This window comes from Abrus precatorius, unplaced genomic scaffold (genome assembly GCF_003935025.1).
Source record: "Abrus precatorius isolate BTA unplaced genomic scaffold, Abrus_2018 Scaffold3, whole genome shotgun sequence".
In the NCBI taxonomy this organism is placed as follows: Eukaryota; Viridiplantae; Streptophyta; class Magnoliopsida; order Fabales; family Fabaceae; genus Abrus; species Abrus precatorius.
The window spans coordinates 6,821,581-6,835,277 of record NW_020874373.1 but is presented as its reverse complement, the minus strand read 5'-3'; the positions used below and the strand labels follow the sequence as shown (position 1 = coordinate 6,835,277).

The 13,697-nt window shown below is 33.9% G+C and overlaps 2 protein-coding genes across 7 annotated transcripts; one reads left to right on the top strand and one right to left on the bottom strand.

Annotated features, from left to right (window-relative positions):
* Positions 1 to 3,071: 3,071 nt before the first annotated feature.
* LOC113860610 lies at positions 3,072 to 7,872 on the top strand. 3 transcript variants are annotated; one of them, XM_027493037.1, is made up of 4 exons: positions 3,072 to 3,257; positions 3,528 to 3,616; positions 3,737 to 5,589; positions 6,761 to 7,872. In XM_027493037.1, the coding sequence occupies exons 3-4, from the start codon at positions 3,916 to 3,918 to the stop codon at positions 7,142 to 7,144; spliced, it is 2,058 nt and encodes a 685-aa protein (XP_027348838.1). In that variant the 5' UTR covers positions 3,072 to 3,257; positions 3,528 to 3,616; positions 3,737 to 3,915; the 3' UTR covers positions 7,145 to 7,872. The 3 variants fall into 3 exon arrangements, with proteins under 3 accessions (XP_027348838.1, XP_027348839.1, XP_027348837.1); XM_027493038.1 differs by lacking the exon at positions 3,528 to 3,616; XM_027493036.1 differs by having other exon boundaries at positions 3,072 to 5,589.
* On the bottom strand, positions 7,855 to 12,770 carry LOC113860611. 4 transcript variants are annotated; one of them, XM_027493039.1, is made up of 9 exons: positions 12,734 to 12,770; positions 11,670 to 12,029; positions 10,467 to 10,840; positions 9,568 to 9,817; positions 9,294 to 9,459; positions 9,088 to 9,190; positions 8,842 to 8,970; positions 8,371 to 8,586; positions 7,855 to 8,293 (listed from the first exon to the last, which is right to left on the bottom strand). In XM_027493039.1, the coding sequence occupies exons 2-9, from the start codon at positions 11,902 to 11,904 to the stop codon at positions 8,012 to 8,014; spliced, it is 1,755 nt and encodes a 584-aa protein (XP_027348840.1). In that variant the 5' UTR covers positions 11,905 to 12,029; positions 12,734 to 12,770; the 3' UTR covers positions 7,855 to 8,011. The 4 variants fall into 4 exon arrangements, with proteins under 4 accessions (XP_027348840.1, XP_027348841.1, XP_027348843.1 ...); XM_027493040.1 differs by lacking the exon at positions 12,734 to 12,770 and adding an exon at positions 12,076 to 12,637 and having other exon boundaries at positions 11,670 to 11,982; XM_027493042.1 differs by lacking the exon at positions 12,734 to 12,770 and adding an exon at positions 11,115 to 11,122 and having other exon boundaries at positions 7,863 to 8,293; positions 9,568 to 9,818; positions 10,573 to 10,793; positions 11,670 to 12,643.
* Between the last annotated feature and the right edge of the window lie 927 nt (positions 12,771 to 13,697).

Sequence of the window (13,697 nt, the reverse complement as noted above, 5' to 3'; positions counted from 1 at the left end):
TGGGCACCCAATGTTGTCGGATCGTAGTTGGAAGCTAAAAAGGACAACATATATTGATCCCATGTTCACTGGGTCAGTGAAAAACAGACAACATATGGGCCTCTTACAATGGTCCATAAAACCTTCATTAAATTCACGGGTTTACTCTTACTATCAGAAACAACTTCGACCTTTACCTTTCTCCTCCACTCCTAATATTTCAGTGCTTCAGTTTTTTATTTATTTTTTCATAAGCACGAACTTCATGGTCTTCTATATATTGTTAGTGATTTTTTTAATATCAATTTTAATTTTTAAAAATAAAAAATTTCCATTTTAAAATTATTTTTATATTTTTATGTAATAAAAAAATACCTACTAGAAGTTTGACATTTTTACTGGTACAAACAATTACTGAGTTTTGTACGATTATTATGATGGAAAAAATTAATTCTTTTTTTTAATAGATACGAATTTGGAGCTTCAATTGGAAACTCTCGATTAAAATAAAATGATATTTGCTAACCAAGTGTGAATCATTTTTTGAATAGATAACATCCTTCAGTGAGATTCATTTAGAATGGTTATTATCTTTAACAAAACCCACTTCAACTGAAAGCCATAATGAAAGTTCAAAATAACAAAATAAGATTTCTTTTAGAGCACGAGATGCACTTTTAAAAATATAGTTTCAAGTCTATTTATTAATAAAAATCTAACACAAATTAGTTTTTAACTTCACATTTCATTAAATACATGTAAGCACACACATATATAAAGTTTTATTGATTAGTACCCTAATATATCCATTAAAAATTTAATGTTTTTAATTAAAGACGGTGTTAAAAATACATTAAAAAAAAGATAGTTGTTATGTATGTGTATAATTTTTAAAAAAACTGCATCACTTGCTCTCAAATTCAACATAATAATACCATGTTCATGCTTTTCATTGTATAAACTTTGATCGTATGGTGAACAGAAGATAAAATTTTTTTTAATCAAATACACAGCAACATAAAAGAAAACACATGATTTTTCTTTGGTTCCCTTTGAAAAATACTGAAATTGATTTTAATCACAGTTGTTTAACGTACTTCGTAAATCATGCAAATTCTTATATAATAGATTATTAAATTATTTTAAAATACTCTGTTATGCTAGTTTAACTGTAAAATAAACAAATACTTACACTAACGTAAAATGACGCTCAATAATTTTTAGGGCCTAAAATAAATTTTAAAATAATTTTTTTTATTAATAAAATAATTTATTATTATTAGTTTAGAATTACAGTAATATCAATATAAATTTAATAATTAAGGTAAATATTTGAATTATAGATTATTTTTAAATTTAATTTTTTATTTTTAAAAGTATATTAAAACTAAAAAAATAATATTTAGAGACCTAAAGTCCTTGCGTTACCTGTTTGGTCTTTAGGCGGCCCTTACTAACATAATTGAAAGAGTTAAGACGCATGCATGTAAAAAAACAAAAAGTAAATGAATTAATTCAATTTTGTCGTTTAATCATAGAAAAGAAGTATCAATTAGAAAACATTAATTTATTTAATTAGTGTTAAAAATCTAAGGTTAGATTCTCGATTGTACAGGATATATATAAAATTATTTTTTCAAAACATTTGAAAAAAAATAATTTAATTCTCAAATTTCATAATATTTTCACACGATAATTTAAATATAACTTTCCACAGTTTTAAGAATTTATATTATTGTAGAGTTCGTTTGTATGGTCAAATGCATTTTTAGAGGAATTAATAAAATATTAAGTTTACTCTAAAGTCCTCTACTGAAATGGTAGCACTCCTAACCAAATTTATTGCTAACAAGTATTTCAACGTACGCATACATTAACAATGATGAACGTTCATGATGTCCTCTTGTGATGTCAGTAACTAGGAGAGAATAATGTTGCCTTTAAGCTTTTATAATTGACAGGATTATTTTTTCTAAAATAAAATAAAAATGTGAAAAATGGAAAAGTGAATTTATTTATTTCTTATCTAAATTCAAGTATCTTGTAAACATGATTAATTTTAAATTGAAAGTAAATAAGTATCTTCCTTTTTACTTTGAAAAAAAAAATCAAATCCGTAATAGTAAATATAAGGATAAATTATTTTTAACGTGGTATTGACTCTTAAATTGCAACTTGAGTAAAAAGTAAATTTCATTGGATCAAATCATGGTTTATTAATTATACTCCATACTCACCCTAAATCATAGCCACATAGCTTGAGTTATAATTTTTACTCTATTCTTTGTTAAAGTCTAAATCCACCAAACAAATCCCAAGGCACTTTAGTTTAAATTTACTGTTTTGTTTAAATTTTGTTGAGGTTTTAAAGAGTGTTGATGTATTTTGGATAAAATTGACATAAGAACTAAGTTTAATAAAATGTAAAAGATTTTATAAGATTAGAAAATAAGATTTGAAAGAAGTTAATTGTTTTACAAATTTTAAATAAAATACTTTAGTTAATAAACCTAAATGGTAATCGAGTTTAATTAAATCTTGAGTAAAAATAATAACTAAAAATATAATATAAATAAAATTAAGACTAAATTTTGTATCTCTTTTCACAATTTTATATTCTCTTTCTCTCATGTCTATATTTAACTTCTTTCTTCTTCTTCTAATTTTCTCTTTTTTTTTTTACTTTTCATTTTTATCTATCAAATTCGTTTAAAAAGTTTTTATATAAATTTTTTTATGAAATTTTCGTTGACTTAATAAGATAATTTTTATTTAAACAAAAATAGAATTTAACATAAAATTCTCTTGAACAAAAATGAAAATCAACGTTGAATTCTTGCCCTCTCAATGATAAGTGCAAGTACAGTAAAAAGTAAAAAATAGTTAAAAAGAAAAGAGAGGGGCGTAACAAGCGCAGGAAACAGTAGAGCGCGGGACGTTGGGACCTCCGAGTGAGAGTGAAGGACTGAGTCGAAGCCGATTTCCTTTTGAGTCGTGTTGTCATTTGTCAGCATTAATGGTCCCTCCCACAGACCCACTCCACACCGTTAGATATCATCTTTCCCATTTCATTTCCACCGTCCGATCATGACCTCTCTCTCTCTCTCTCTTTCTCTCTCGCGTGTTCAGTTGTTCCTCCCTATTCCTAATTCCTAAATCCCATTTTCAGTTTTGGAGTTTGAATGAACCCTAAGTCCTAAGCACCACAACCAACTAACCGTACTCTCACTCTCTCAACTCCGATCGCAACCTTAACTCAATTTCGCGTTCCTTTCTCGGTACTCTCTTCTCTTCGCTAACGCATCTTCTATTCTTTTTCCTTCCATGCGTTAGCAGATTCACTTTACCTTACGCTAATTCATTTTATTTTTCATTCTCTATGTCCTTCTACTCCCTCCATCCACTCTCTGCTTTTAATTTCTGTTTTGATATATTTTTCTATTATGCTTTCTGCTGAAGGGGTTACAATTCCAGACATTTTAATTAAGGAGCACTGAGTGCGTCTGATTATGAATCGTCACGTTCTATGTGGGAATTTTTGTTTGCAGATTTGACTTGAGTTGATTGGGCCTCAAGATCGGTTTACGTGCTTGGACTTGGGATTTTATGCTCCAAATAGGGGGAACAACCCGGAATGGTGATGGAATTTTGAGCAAAAACAGTTCTCAAATTCTTGCTTTTTCGTTGTTGTTTCTAATTCGTTGTTTCTGGATGAAGTAATATCTGGGAATTTAACAGTGGAAGTTCATTGTGGCAGGGGAGAGGAGAGCTAAAAATTGGACTACAAATGAACGCTGATTATCCATATTTGGTTGTCTTCACTCGTCATTGGAACTATGAAAGTTGATTAAAGTGTCAAAAGCGAGGCCAAGGTATGATGAGTGAAGCCTATGCTATTTCTGCTTTATAAACTCAAGATTTAGTTTACCAAGTACCATGGAAGCAAATGGGATCGTTCATGATACTAGCCTAGGAGCGGTGAGAAGGGATAAGAGAGAGGTAGGAGAGAAATCGATGGAGGATTTAACTAAATATGCACACAGTCCTGCACACTTGGCAGTTGCCAGGCGCGACCATGCTGCCCTACGGCGCATTGTTTCTGCCCTGCCTCGCCTTGCTAAGGTTGGTGAGGTCACCACAGAAGCTGAATCTCTTGGTGCTGAACTTCAAGCCGATGAGGTCTCTGCTGTTATTGATCGCCGTGATGTCCCTGGTAGGGAGACCCCTCTTCACCTTGCAGTGCGTCTCAGGGATCCGGTATCTGCGGAGATTTTGATGGCTGCTGGTGCGGATTGGAGTCTGCAGAATGAGCATGGTTGGAGTGCTCTCCAAGAAGCAGTGTGCACTAGAGAGGAAGCGATTGCTATGATTATTGCACGGCACTATCAGCCTCTAGCTTGGGCTAAGTGGTGTCGTAGACTTCCCCGGATTGTTGCTTCGGCATCTCGTATTCGTGATTTTTATATGGAGATAAGTTTTCATTTTGAGAGCTCTGTCATTCCTTTTATTGGGCGTATAGCCCCTTCAGATACTTATCGAATTTGGAAGCGTGGTTCTAATCTCCGTGCTGATATGACCCTTGCTGGTTTTGATGGCTTACGCATCCAACGGTCGGACCAAACATTTTTGTTCCTTGGAGAGGGCTATGCTTCCGAGGACAGTAATTTAACCCTGCCACCTGGTTCTTTGATTGCTCTTTCTCATAAGGAGAAGGAAATCACAAATGCTTTGGAAGGAGCTGGTACACAGCCAACAGAGGCTGAAGTTGCTCATGAAGTTTCCTTGATGTCTCAGACTAATATGTATAGACCAGGTATTGATGTTACTCAGGCTGAGCTTGTTCCCCATTTAAATTGGAGGCGTCAAGAGAAGACTGAGATGGTTGGGAATTGGAAGGCAAAAGTTTATGACATGCTTCATGTGATGGTGAGTGTGAAGTCAAGGCGGGTTCCAGGTGCCATGACAGATGAAGAGCTTTTTGCTGTGGAGGATGGAGAAAGCATGATAAATGGGGAAAACAATGATGAGTATGATGATGTATTGACAGCTGAGGAAAGAATGCAATTAGATTCTGCTCTACATATGGGGAACTCTGATGGTACTTATGAGGATGAGGAACATGGAGCATTTGATGGTCAAGAAAATGGTTCTGTAGCTTCCTGTGAGAATTCTGAAGCTAACGGTGTGGTTAAAGAAAAGAAGAGTTGGTTTGGTTGGAACAAGAAAAGTTTGAAGAGTAGCAGTGACGACCCTGAGGATTCCAAAACTGTGAAAAAAAATTCCAAGTTTGGCTCAGAAGGTAGCAATCAGAGATCAGGTGATCAGCAAAAGCTAGCATCTGAATTTCAGAAGGAGGATAGTGGAGACACTAAGAAGGGGAAAGATAAAAACATTAAAAAGAAGAAGAAGAAAGGAGTAAACAGTGAGTCAAAGAATGAGAGTGAGTACAAAAAGGGTTTAAGACCTGTCTTGTGGTTGACACCAGACTTCCCTTTGAAAACTGAGGAGCTTCTACCTCTACTTGACATCTTAGCAAATAAGGTTAAGGCTATTAGAAGACTCAGGGAGCTTTTGACAACTAAGCTTCCTCATGGAACTTTTCCTGTCAAGGTAATCCAAATACCATAGCCTAAGTTCTTTATTTTTTATGCTCTGGTGCTCTGCACTCCTGCAGTACAGCATGCTCATATTATCTGTAGCTGTTTTTTGATGGACCAAGACTGAGCTAAGTGCATGTTTGGGAAGTGATTATTTTGGAAAAACAAACATTTTTTTATACTAAATCTCTATCAAGAAATTGACACAAATATGCAGTTATTTCTTTAAAATAAGTTGTGAACCAAACACATTAAGTTTTTATTTTGGAGTATATTTATAATACCTGACAACAAACATTTGAATTTTCCCTGAAACTGGCAAATTACTTAGGTTTCACAACTTTGATGAGATTCTGACTAGCATGGGTTTGTTTCTGTTGTGTTACCATTCTTGTACTGACATTTGTGCATGAGTAGACTGTAGGTGTCTTGTTGATTGAATGTAGCTGATAATCATCACATGACACTTATGTAATCTTAATGCTACTTTAGATTACGTCAAGCTACTGCAAAATGAATGAGCAAAGCCCAGATTCACTGCTATTTTTTTGGATAATACTATAAACTTGGGGTGTTTTTCCCATGGTTATTAAAAACTGCCCAGTTCAATCGGGAATTGTCCAAGTATACCAGTTCTAGCAATGTAGAAAACTAGTGAAAATTGGTTTGAACCCGTGACTTAATAATTTTTTTTTATCTTTTTGAATTTTTTATTCTAAAATAATTTTTAAATTAATTAAGATTCATACGTGGTATATACATATTAATTATTTATATATGTATGTATATATTGAAAACATATATTTTGTTATTATTGGTTTAACTCCGGTTAAACCAATGAACTGTAGCCTTCTTTGGTTCAACAACACGTTCAGTTTTATAAACATTGGTTTTTCCAGATTCCGTGTCTTTTCCCTCTCTGTTTTGCTTAACGTGGCATTCTGGCTGGTTTGGACAGTTATCACACCTAGTTTTGTCTTATCATGGTTTAGTTATACTTTAGTTTGGTTGACTGAGTTATAGATTGTCAGTCAGTTTAGCTTATCTTAATATAAACTATAAATTTACAAAATTTGATGATAATATCCTTTGATCTTAATAATAAGAAATCAGCGGGTGTAATTTATACCTGATTTCTGCCAGTAGCTTCTGGTTTTGATGATAATAACATCTGATGCACTCAGGTTGCCATCCCGATAGTCCCTACTATCCGGGTGCTTGTAACTTTTACGAAATTTGAGGAGCTTCAGCCAGCAGAGGAATTTTCAACTCCACTCTCCAGTCCAGCACATTTTCAGGATGCTAAATCGAAGGAATCAGAAGGGTCTAGTTCATGGATTTCATGGATGAAAGGAAGTCGCGGGGGGCAGTCCAGTGATTCCGATAGTCACAGATATAAGGACGAAGTTGATCCTTTCAACATACCTGCAGACTACAAATGGGTTGATGCCAGTGAGAAGAAACGCCGAATGAAGGCAAAGAAAGCCAAAAGTAAGAAACATAAGAAGCAGACGGTGGCAAAAAGTGGAGATGCGGTGCATCAGGGGACTGAGGACATAGAAGAATAATAGTAGTATCGTGGTTTGTTATCTCTGGCTAAAATTGCGGCTTTGATAATTGTTGCCAGAGAGGGAGTCTTTGTGCACAGTCACTGCTGACGTTACAGTTCAACATTGGAGGTTTCTCCAAGAATTTACTAGAAATTTCTTGGGCTACCAATTGTTATTAGTTAAGAAAAAGGTGCCTTTATTTTTTTTTTCTTTTTTCCGTTTCGCGAAGAAAGCTTTATCTTCTTGAAATTGCTGTATTGCCTTGTCAAGAGAAATTGAAGAGCGAGAGTCGATTGCTCCTTCAATTGCTTGGCTTCATTCTAATTGTCGTTAGATACTAATATTTGTATCTACCCTTATGTCGATGATTATCGATTTTACATTTTCGTGAGTGGTAATTTGTAGTCTTCGCTGTTATTTCAAGATTTTGGATGACGCGTTAAAAGGACGGACTTAACCCGCAGTAAAGTTTGTTCATACGTTTTATGTATTGATTGAATTAATATATTCGGAATTCAAATTTTGGTGTCAAAATCTTGGTCCGAGCTTTTTGTTGAAGATGTCTAAATAGACTCTTCATTTATACAAAATCCTAGCCTGAAAATTTGCTTTGATTAGTAAATTAAGACCTAAAGCCCATTGTGAATTGCCCGCAAATCTTCCAGGAACTAGGAAGTATACTTAGCAATCGAAACATCATAATCGTAATAACGGACAAGAAGTGTTTCCAAATTTGATTCCTCCATTACTTTCCTTAGATTCCTTATCATCATCGTGTACAATGATTATACATATAAAGAATTTATGTAATTTTACCAAAAACACAAAATTAGTATCCATGTATCGTTAATTATATAGACAACCTAATACACAAACATAGATACCCTACCAAAATCTGTCCTTGTTAACACTCAAGTAGCCAGCCATTACCTTTCCCCCAGTATTTCTCATTCCATCTATAAGAAAGCACCAAGTAGATCCCAATGCACCAACGAAAAAATCAGAGTCAGCAGCCATCAGGAAATTGACCAGTGGGTAATTAGTGCTGCTCTCCCTACCCAGGCTGGCTTCATACTCTGCCATTGACACATTAGTTCTAGTTTGCCGTCTTACCTTTGTATAGTGAAAGTTCCAACCATAATATTCTTGGCTTTTGTCGATGACTCGCTGAAATCAAATCGAATTCATGATTAACAAGAAGGATGAATAAATACAAGCAAGCTGAAAATCCACAACTGCAGTACCTGCATCTCTGTGGAGAGCCAAATCGTGTTGAGGTTTGGGAAATGCCTCCTGATCCGATCGGCAAGTTTCATGTATTCTTCAAATTCAACCACTTTCATTTCACACGCTTTGTCTCCCATTCTTACATGCATGCTTAGAAGAGGCCTAGGGACCCATGGCTTGTGATTGGACCACACATATTCTTCAATCTCAGACCCTGCCTTGTTACTATTTTCCTGAGACATCACCACCAGTGAACTTTGTGAATACAATGAAATTCAAGTTGAGATAAACAAGAATTTACACAAAATCTTATAATATCATCAACTTATCATACAATCATCACAGCTAACTAGAAGGGAAAATTAGGTAGATTTCCTAAACAACATCGTTTTCATTCTTCCTCATAGGTATATATGTATATATGTAGAGCATAGTCCCATGCGGGCTCCATTTTCTATATCCAACGAGAAAAATAGTGCAAAGTTAACCTTTGGCCATTCTTCAGCAACGCCATCAAGAACCATTTTTGCAGCTAGTTTTCCAAAGGCAGCGTGCCGGGCCTCATTCAATAAATTGCACATGTACTCTGTTGGGAATCTCATTAAGTAGCGTACAGCCTGAAACCCATAATTTGTAGCATCAGTGATATCATGGAGTGATAAACGAAAAAAAAAAGAGTGAAGCCGTGAAGGTTTATTGAGGTAAATTGCTACAAATGACAACATCATGAGTACCTGTGCTCTCCACCACCGTCTATCCATTTTTCTGTGAGAACCCATCAGACTGCCATTTATATCAGTTGTTGGTTGCAAATAATTCCATGGCTCACCCCATATCCTGCATCATATGTTGACATTGGAAGAAAGAATAAAAACTCTGTTTAGGATCTCAGTTAGCAACAAAATATTTATGACAGGTTGCAGTTGTTATGAAAGCTTGCCTAGGAGTTGGTCCTGCCCATATATGCCTTGTTGTATAATTTTCTTTTGTAGTCAAAGTTCCTTTACTCCAAGCATCTTCACTTTTTATGAGTTCCAATGCACGTTGACGGCATTCTGGGGAAGTTTCTGGAAAGAAGTAACAATTCCAACTTGACCGGGAAGATCCTGTATGAACACAATTGTCCACTTACAGTAACTATTCCATGCAGATAATCACATTGTAGATTGTACATCAGTTGTTAAAATCGACTAAGCGCCATAATATTCTTATACCTTTGCAACCATCATGGTCAGCTCTGTTATAGAAGTTAGTGACAAGGACTCTTCCTTCATTGATTGCAATAGCAAGAAGTCCACACATGCCAGCAATCTGAGCACCAATGCCAAAGCCAGGTAATCTCTCCCAATCAGCTAGAAGGAACTTGACATTTGGGTTGTTACAGTTTAATGGATGCTGATGGATCCATATGTCATGTTGAACTTTTCTAGTCAAGGGATAGTTTTCTTCATCAGATCCCGCAATCTGCAAAATGTTTCTATATAAGTGGCAAGTAATAACGACATTCTATCTTACTTTTACGCACATATTTTTAGTGTCATTTTTATCATCTGATGCAGCAGTCCATGAATCTTCTTCAAGTGTCTACATACTGTTGTTCTCATGATGATTATTATTATATCCTGAATGTTGGAATTCTGTGTTGAAAATGTGACTTAGCAAGATAACCAACGACCCCCGTGGTCGAAGAAAATTCAGTATTGCTATTTAATTTATATCAAAATTCCGTTACATAATCATGCACTTAATTCGGTATTTATAAACTGATAATAATCAAATCCTAATATGGTAATAGTTTCATAAATAAATAACACATTAAAATAATAAATTTGATAATGGGTTAGAATGATGCAATGGTTGTGAAAGGTGTTTGTTAACGAAATCAATGTGACTTATTAGCGCATAGTAATTCTTGCACGAGTGTCAATAGATACAAGCAATCAAATTTTTAAGATAACATTAAAATAATTTCACCATAGATTCAACAAACTTTAGTATAGCACATCTTGAGTTTTTTATTGGTTATGTATATAGGCTCTTAAAGAATTACTGGTTAGGATGCTTTGAGGTAATGATAAAAAAAATTATGGTAATAATTTAATTAGAAACATACCCATGGTGGATAAGAACCCTCAAATACAGCCTGATGCCTTAAGTTCTTAAAATGTTCATTGGCTGCAGCAACAGGGTGAGTGCCCAACAATCCTTTCCAACTTGTCCATTGGGGAAAGCTATGATTTCCCATAGGCTTATCAAGACGGTCATATAGCAGTGTTTTCACCTTGCAGTTTTCAAAGTGTGGGGCTTTAGGCAAACTGGACCCACTAATTCCAAGTTTCTTTAAGCACACATTCCCCCTACTTTCAGATTTAGTCAACACACAACTCCAAGCTGAATAAAGCAACAAAACTCTTTCACCCTTATCTCTCTCTTTTCTGCTCTTCAAATCCGTTAATTTCTGTGTTTCCTTAGGTTTAAAATTGCAGCCTGTTCTTGTCACCATAAGAAGGCAAAAGAAATAAATAAAAAACTACACTCTATTAATTTAATTTAATATATCAGTATTGATAATAATATAATGGCAAATGCTAAGAGGACACCGATTAAGGAATCAAAAGAGAAAATTCTTTAAGCAAATGTTAACTAATAATTTAAAGGCACTAGTTAAGGAATTGATAGTATAAATTTTTGTTGGTAAATGTTAATAATATACTTTTTCTCGTGATATTTGATGCAGTACATTGTGATTTTCAATGAAAACATTCCATTCTTGATTTCTTATTAGGACATTGGTTAGAAGAACCTATTTTTTTTAATTAAAAACTAGTATTAAATGCACACTTACTGTGATTTTCAATGCAATTTTTATAATTTTTTTCTCTTTTGAATTCCTTAATCAATGCCTTAAAACATGGGTTAGCAAAACCCTAATAAAATTATTTATAGGGTTACTACATTAAAGTGTTTCATCCTATTATAAACAGTTGGTAACTGCATGCTTGTTCTTATGGTACCAGGTGCGGTCAAAGTAAAAAAAATGGCTATTAGAGTATGCTTAATTTAAAGCAAACATCAGCATAAGTTGCTTCGGTTAGAAGCCATAAAATCCATACTCATCAAGCTTGCTTCAACGTCCCTAAAGTTTCAACAGAATTAAACAATGCTTTGCATTAAACTTGGGGAAAGCAGCAGGAATTTATGACAACAAAAGAAATACATACATGAAGGAAATTAGTTCCATCCTTGTTCTTTAGTTACAGTGTATCTTGAATTGACTTACTGATGAGAAGGAAGCTGAAGATGGGAATTGACTTACTGATGTTATTATTGAGATCTGAATTCCATGATAAATTAAGCATTGACATGGTTGAAAATGAGAAGCCACCAAACTGGAAGGTGCCAAAGGAAGTTAGAGCCGCCAAAATCAGAGAGGCAAGACAGACACCACAAAGAAACCCCACAACACAAATATGACATGGGAATGAGCTTCCCATTTGCAGGGCTTTCTGTGAAACCACTCGCTCAAGAGACCTTTGATTTAATGGCTCCATTTCACTCTTCTCATGAATTTTCTCAAAAATGCTTATACATTCTTTTTCTTGAAAATTTCATGCACTCACTTACTAGGACTGCATACAATACATGCTAGCTTTTCATGATCCACAAAACTTCAAACCTTAAAAAGAAAAGAAAAAGAGGACACAATTATCGGATCATGCCACCTCAAAACATTTTGTGGGCCATCCCTGTTATCCTTGCAACTGCAACATAAATGCGTGAACTGTGAAAGTTTCCTTCAGAATTTATTAAAGCTAAATTCTTATAGAAAGTCAGAAAGGGACAAAGGGTTTAGGACACATGTTCATCACACAAGAAAAGTGTGATCAAGTTGGATGAAGGTAGGAATGAAAACCCAACTAAATGGGAATTCACTTGTTTTCTTGAAAACTTATTTGAAAGTCTTCAAAATGATGAAGCAAAAAAGAAAAGAAGATAGAGTTAAGGAGAGTAGTTAAACAAATTGAGTTGAAGTGGAACAAGGTCTAAACTTTTATTAGAAGCTAACACCCCATAAAGATTTAGAATTGGAAAAACTTGAAAAGAATAGAGTCATTGCAAAGAAAGGAATGGGAAGGCATGATTGAAGAGCATGAACTTGATAACTGGCTTTGAAAGTGGAAGGCTAAAGACACATTCCGTGAAGGAAGCACAGAAGCAATCCGTGAACAAGATAAGCCTTAACCCAAAACAGTGAGGCTGATGTTTACCTGCTCCTTTTATTGTTCTTTTATTTTTATATATTGAAATAGTAAAAAGAAATAAAAGATGTTAAAGAAAGAAAATTAGGTAGTTTAATGAATAAAGATGTTATTTAGTTACCTTTGAGTTGAGGTTGGGGTAACATGAGAGAAGAGAATGGAATTTGAAATGCAATAATATTTGATACAAGTGTCCAAGGAAGGGAAGGCAAGTGAGTGGCACCAATGATATGAAGAGTGGCAAGTGGCGGTGTGCTACTTTTACTTGTTGCCATATGTAATCTCATATCCATCATGGTCCCCTCTTTCTTTCTCATTTCTAGCTGTACCTTAACTTCAACTATAACCTGTCCTCCTTCCTATTTATTTAGAATAATTCTAAATCTCTTGTCTTTTTTTAATTATTAAATGATAAAAATATTATTTTTTATGTTTTAAAGATTATATATATATAAAACTTGGACACAATAATAGAAGCAAAATAAGTAAACCATTATTACTCCAAGCTTGAATTAGGCTTGTTTAATAATTATTTTACAAAGCTGTGTTATTATTAAGTGAAATCAACGATTCAACAATTATTTATTGTTTAGCTTGTTTGTGACAAGTAAGTTATGATAAGAGTAATAATTTTAAAAATTAATAAAAATTATCATGAATAAATTTAAAAAATTAAAATTTTAATTTTTAGTTATTTTTTAGAACATTATTATTGCTAATCTTATAGTGATTGTAAAGTCATATACTTTGTTAATATAATTAATATCTTTTTGTTTATATTAAAACTACATTTGTTTTTTTTTTAAGATGACGTTCACTTTTGGACTTTGCTAGATTGGTTTCTCATGCGACTGATATAATGGTACGCGCATTTGTTGTGAGTGAGAGGCAGTTATTAGTGAATTAAACAATAACTTAATAAATCATAAACCAATGACAGAGCGAGTGTTAGTTACGTGTTTGTATTGGAAAATGAGATAGGAATGACTCAGTGAATGAGAGAAAAGTGGTAACCTTGATATCAATAAACGGCGGCTAATTCAAGCATAATAATTAAAAAAGTTAATTATTTTAGAATTAACTAG

What these genes read in the sequence shown, in the direction of transcription:
- LOC113860610 (XM_027493038.1), top strand. Translation starts at nt 3,916, where the DNA reads ATGGAAGCAAATGGGATCGTTCATGATACTAGCCTAGGAGCGGTGAGA. An exon ending in ATGGAACTTTTCCTGTCAAG is followed by an intron (nt 5,590 to 6,760) that starts GTAATCCAAATA and finishes TGATGCACTCAG; the next exon opens with GTTGCCATCCCGATAGTCCC.
- LOC113860611 (XM_027493039.1), bottom strand. Translation starts at nt 11,904, where the DNA reads ATGGAGCCATTAAATCAAAGGTCTCTTGAGCGAGTGGTTTCACAGAAA. An exon ending in GACGGTGGTGGAGAGCACAG is followed by an intron (nt 8,971 to 9,087) that starts GTACTCATGATG and finishes TATGGGTTTCAG; the next exon opens with GCTGTACGCTACTTAATGAG. An exon ending in TTGCTGAAGAATGGCCAAAG is followed by an intron (nt 8,587 to 8,841) that starts GTTAACTTTGCA and finishes GTGATGTCTCAG; the next exon opens with GAAAATAGTAACAAGGCAGG.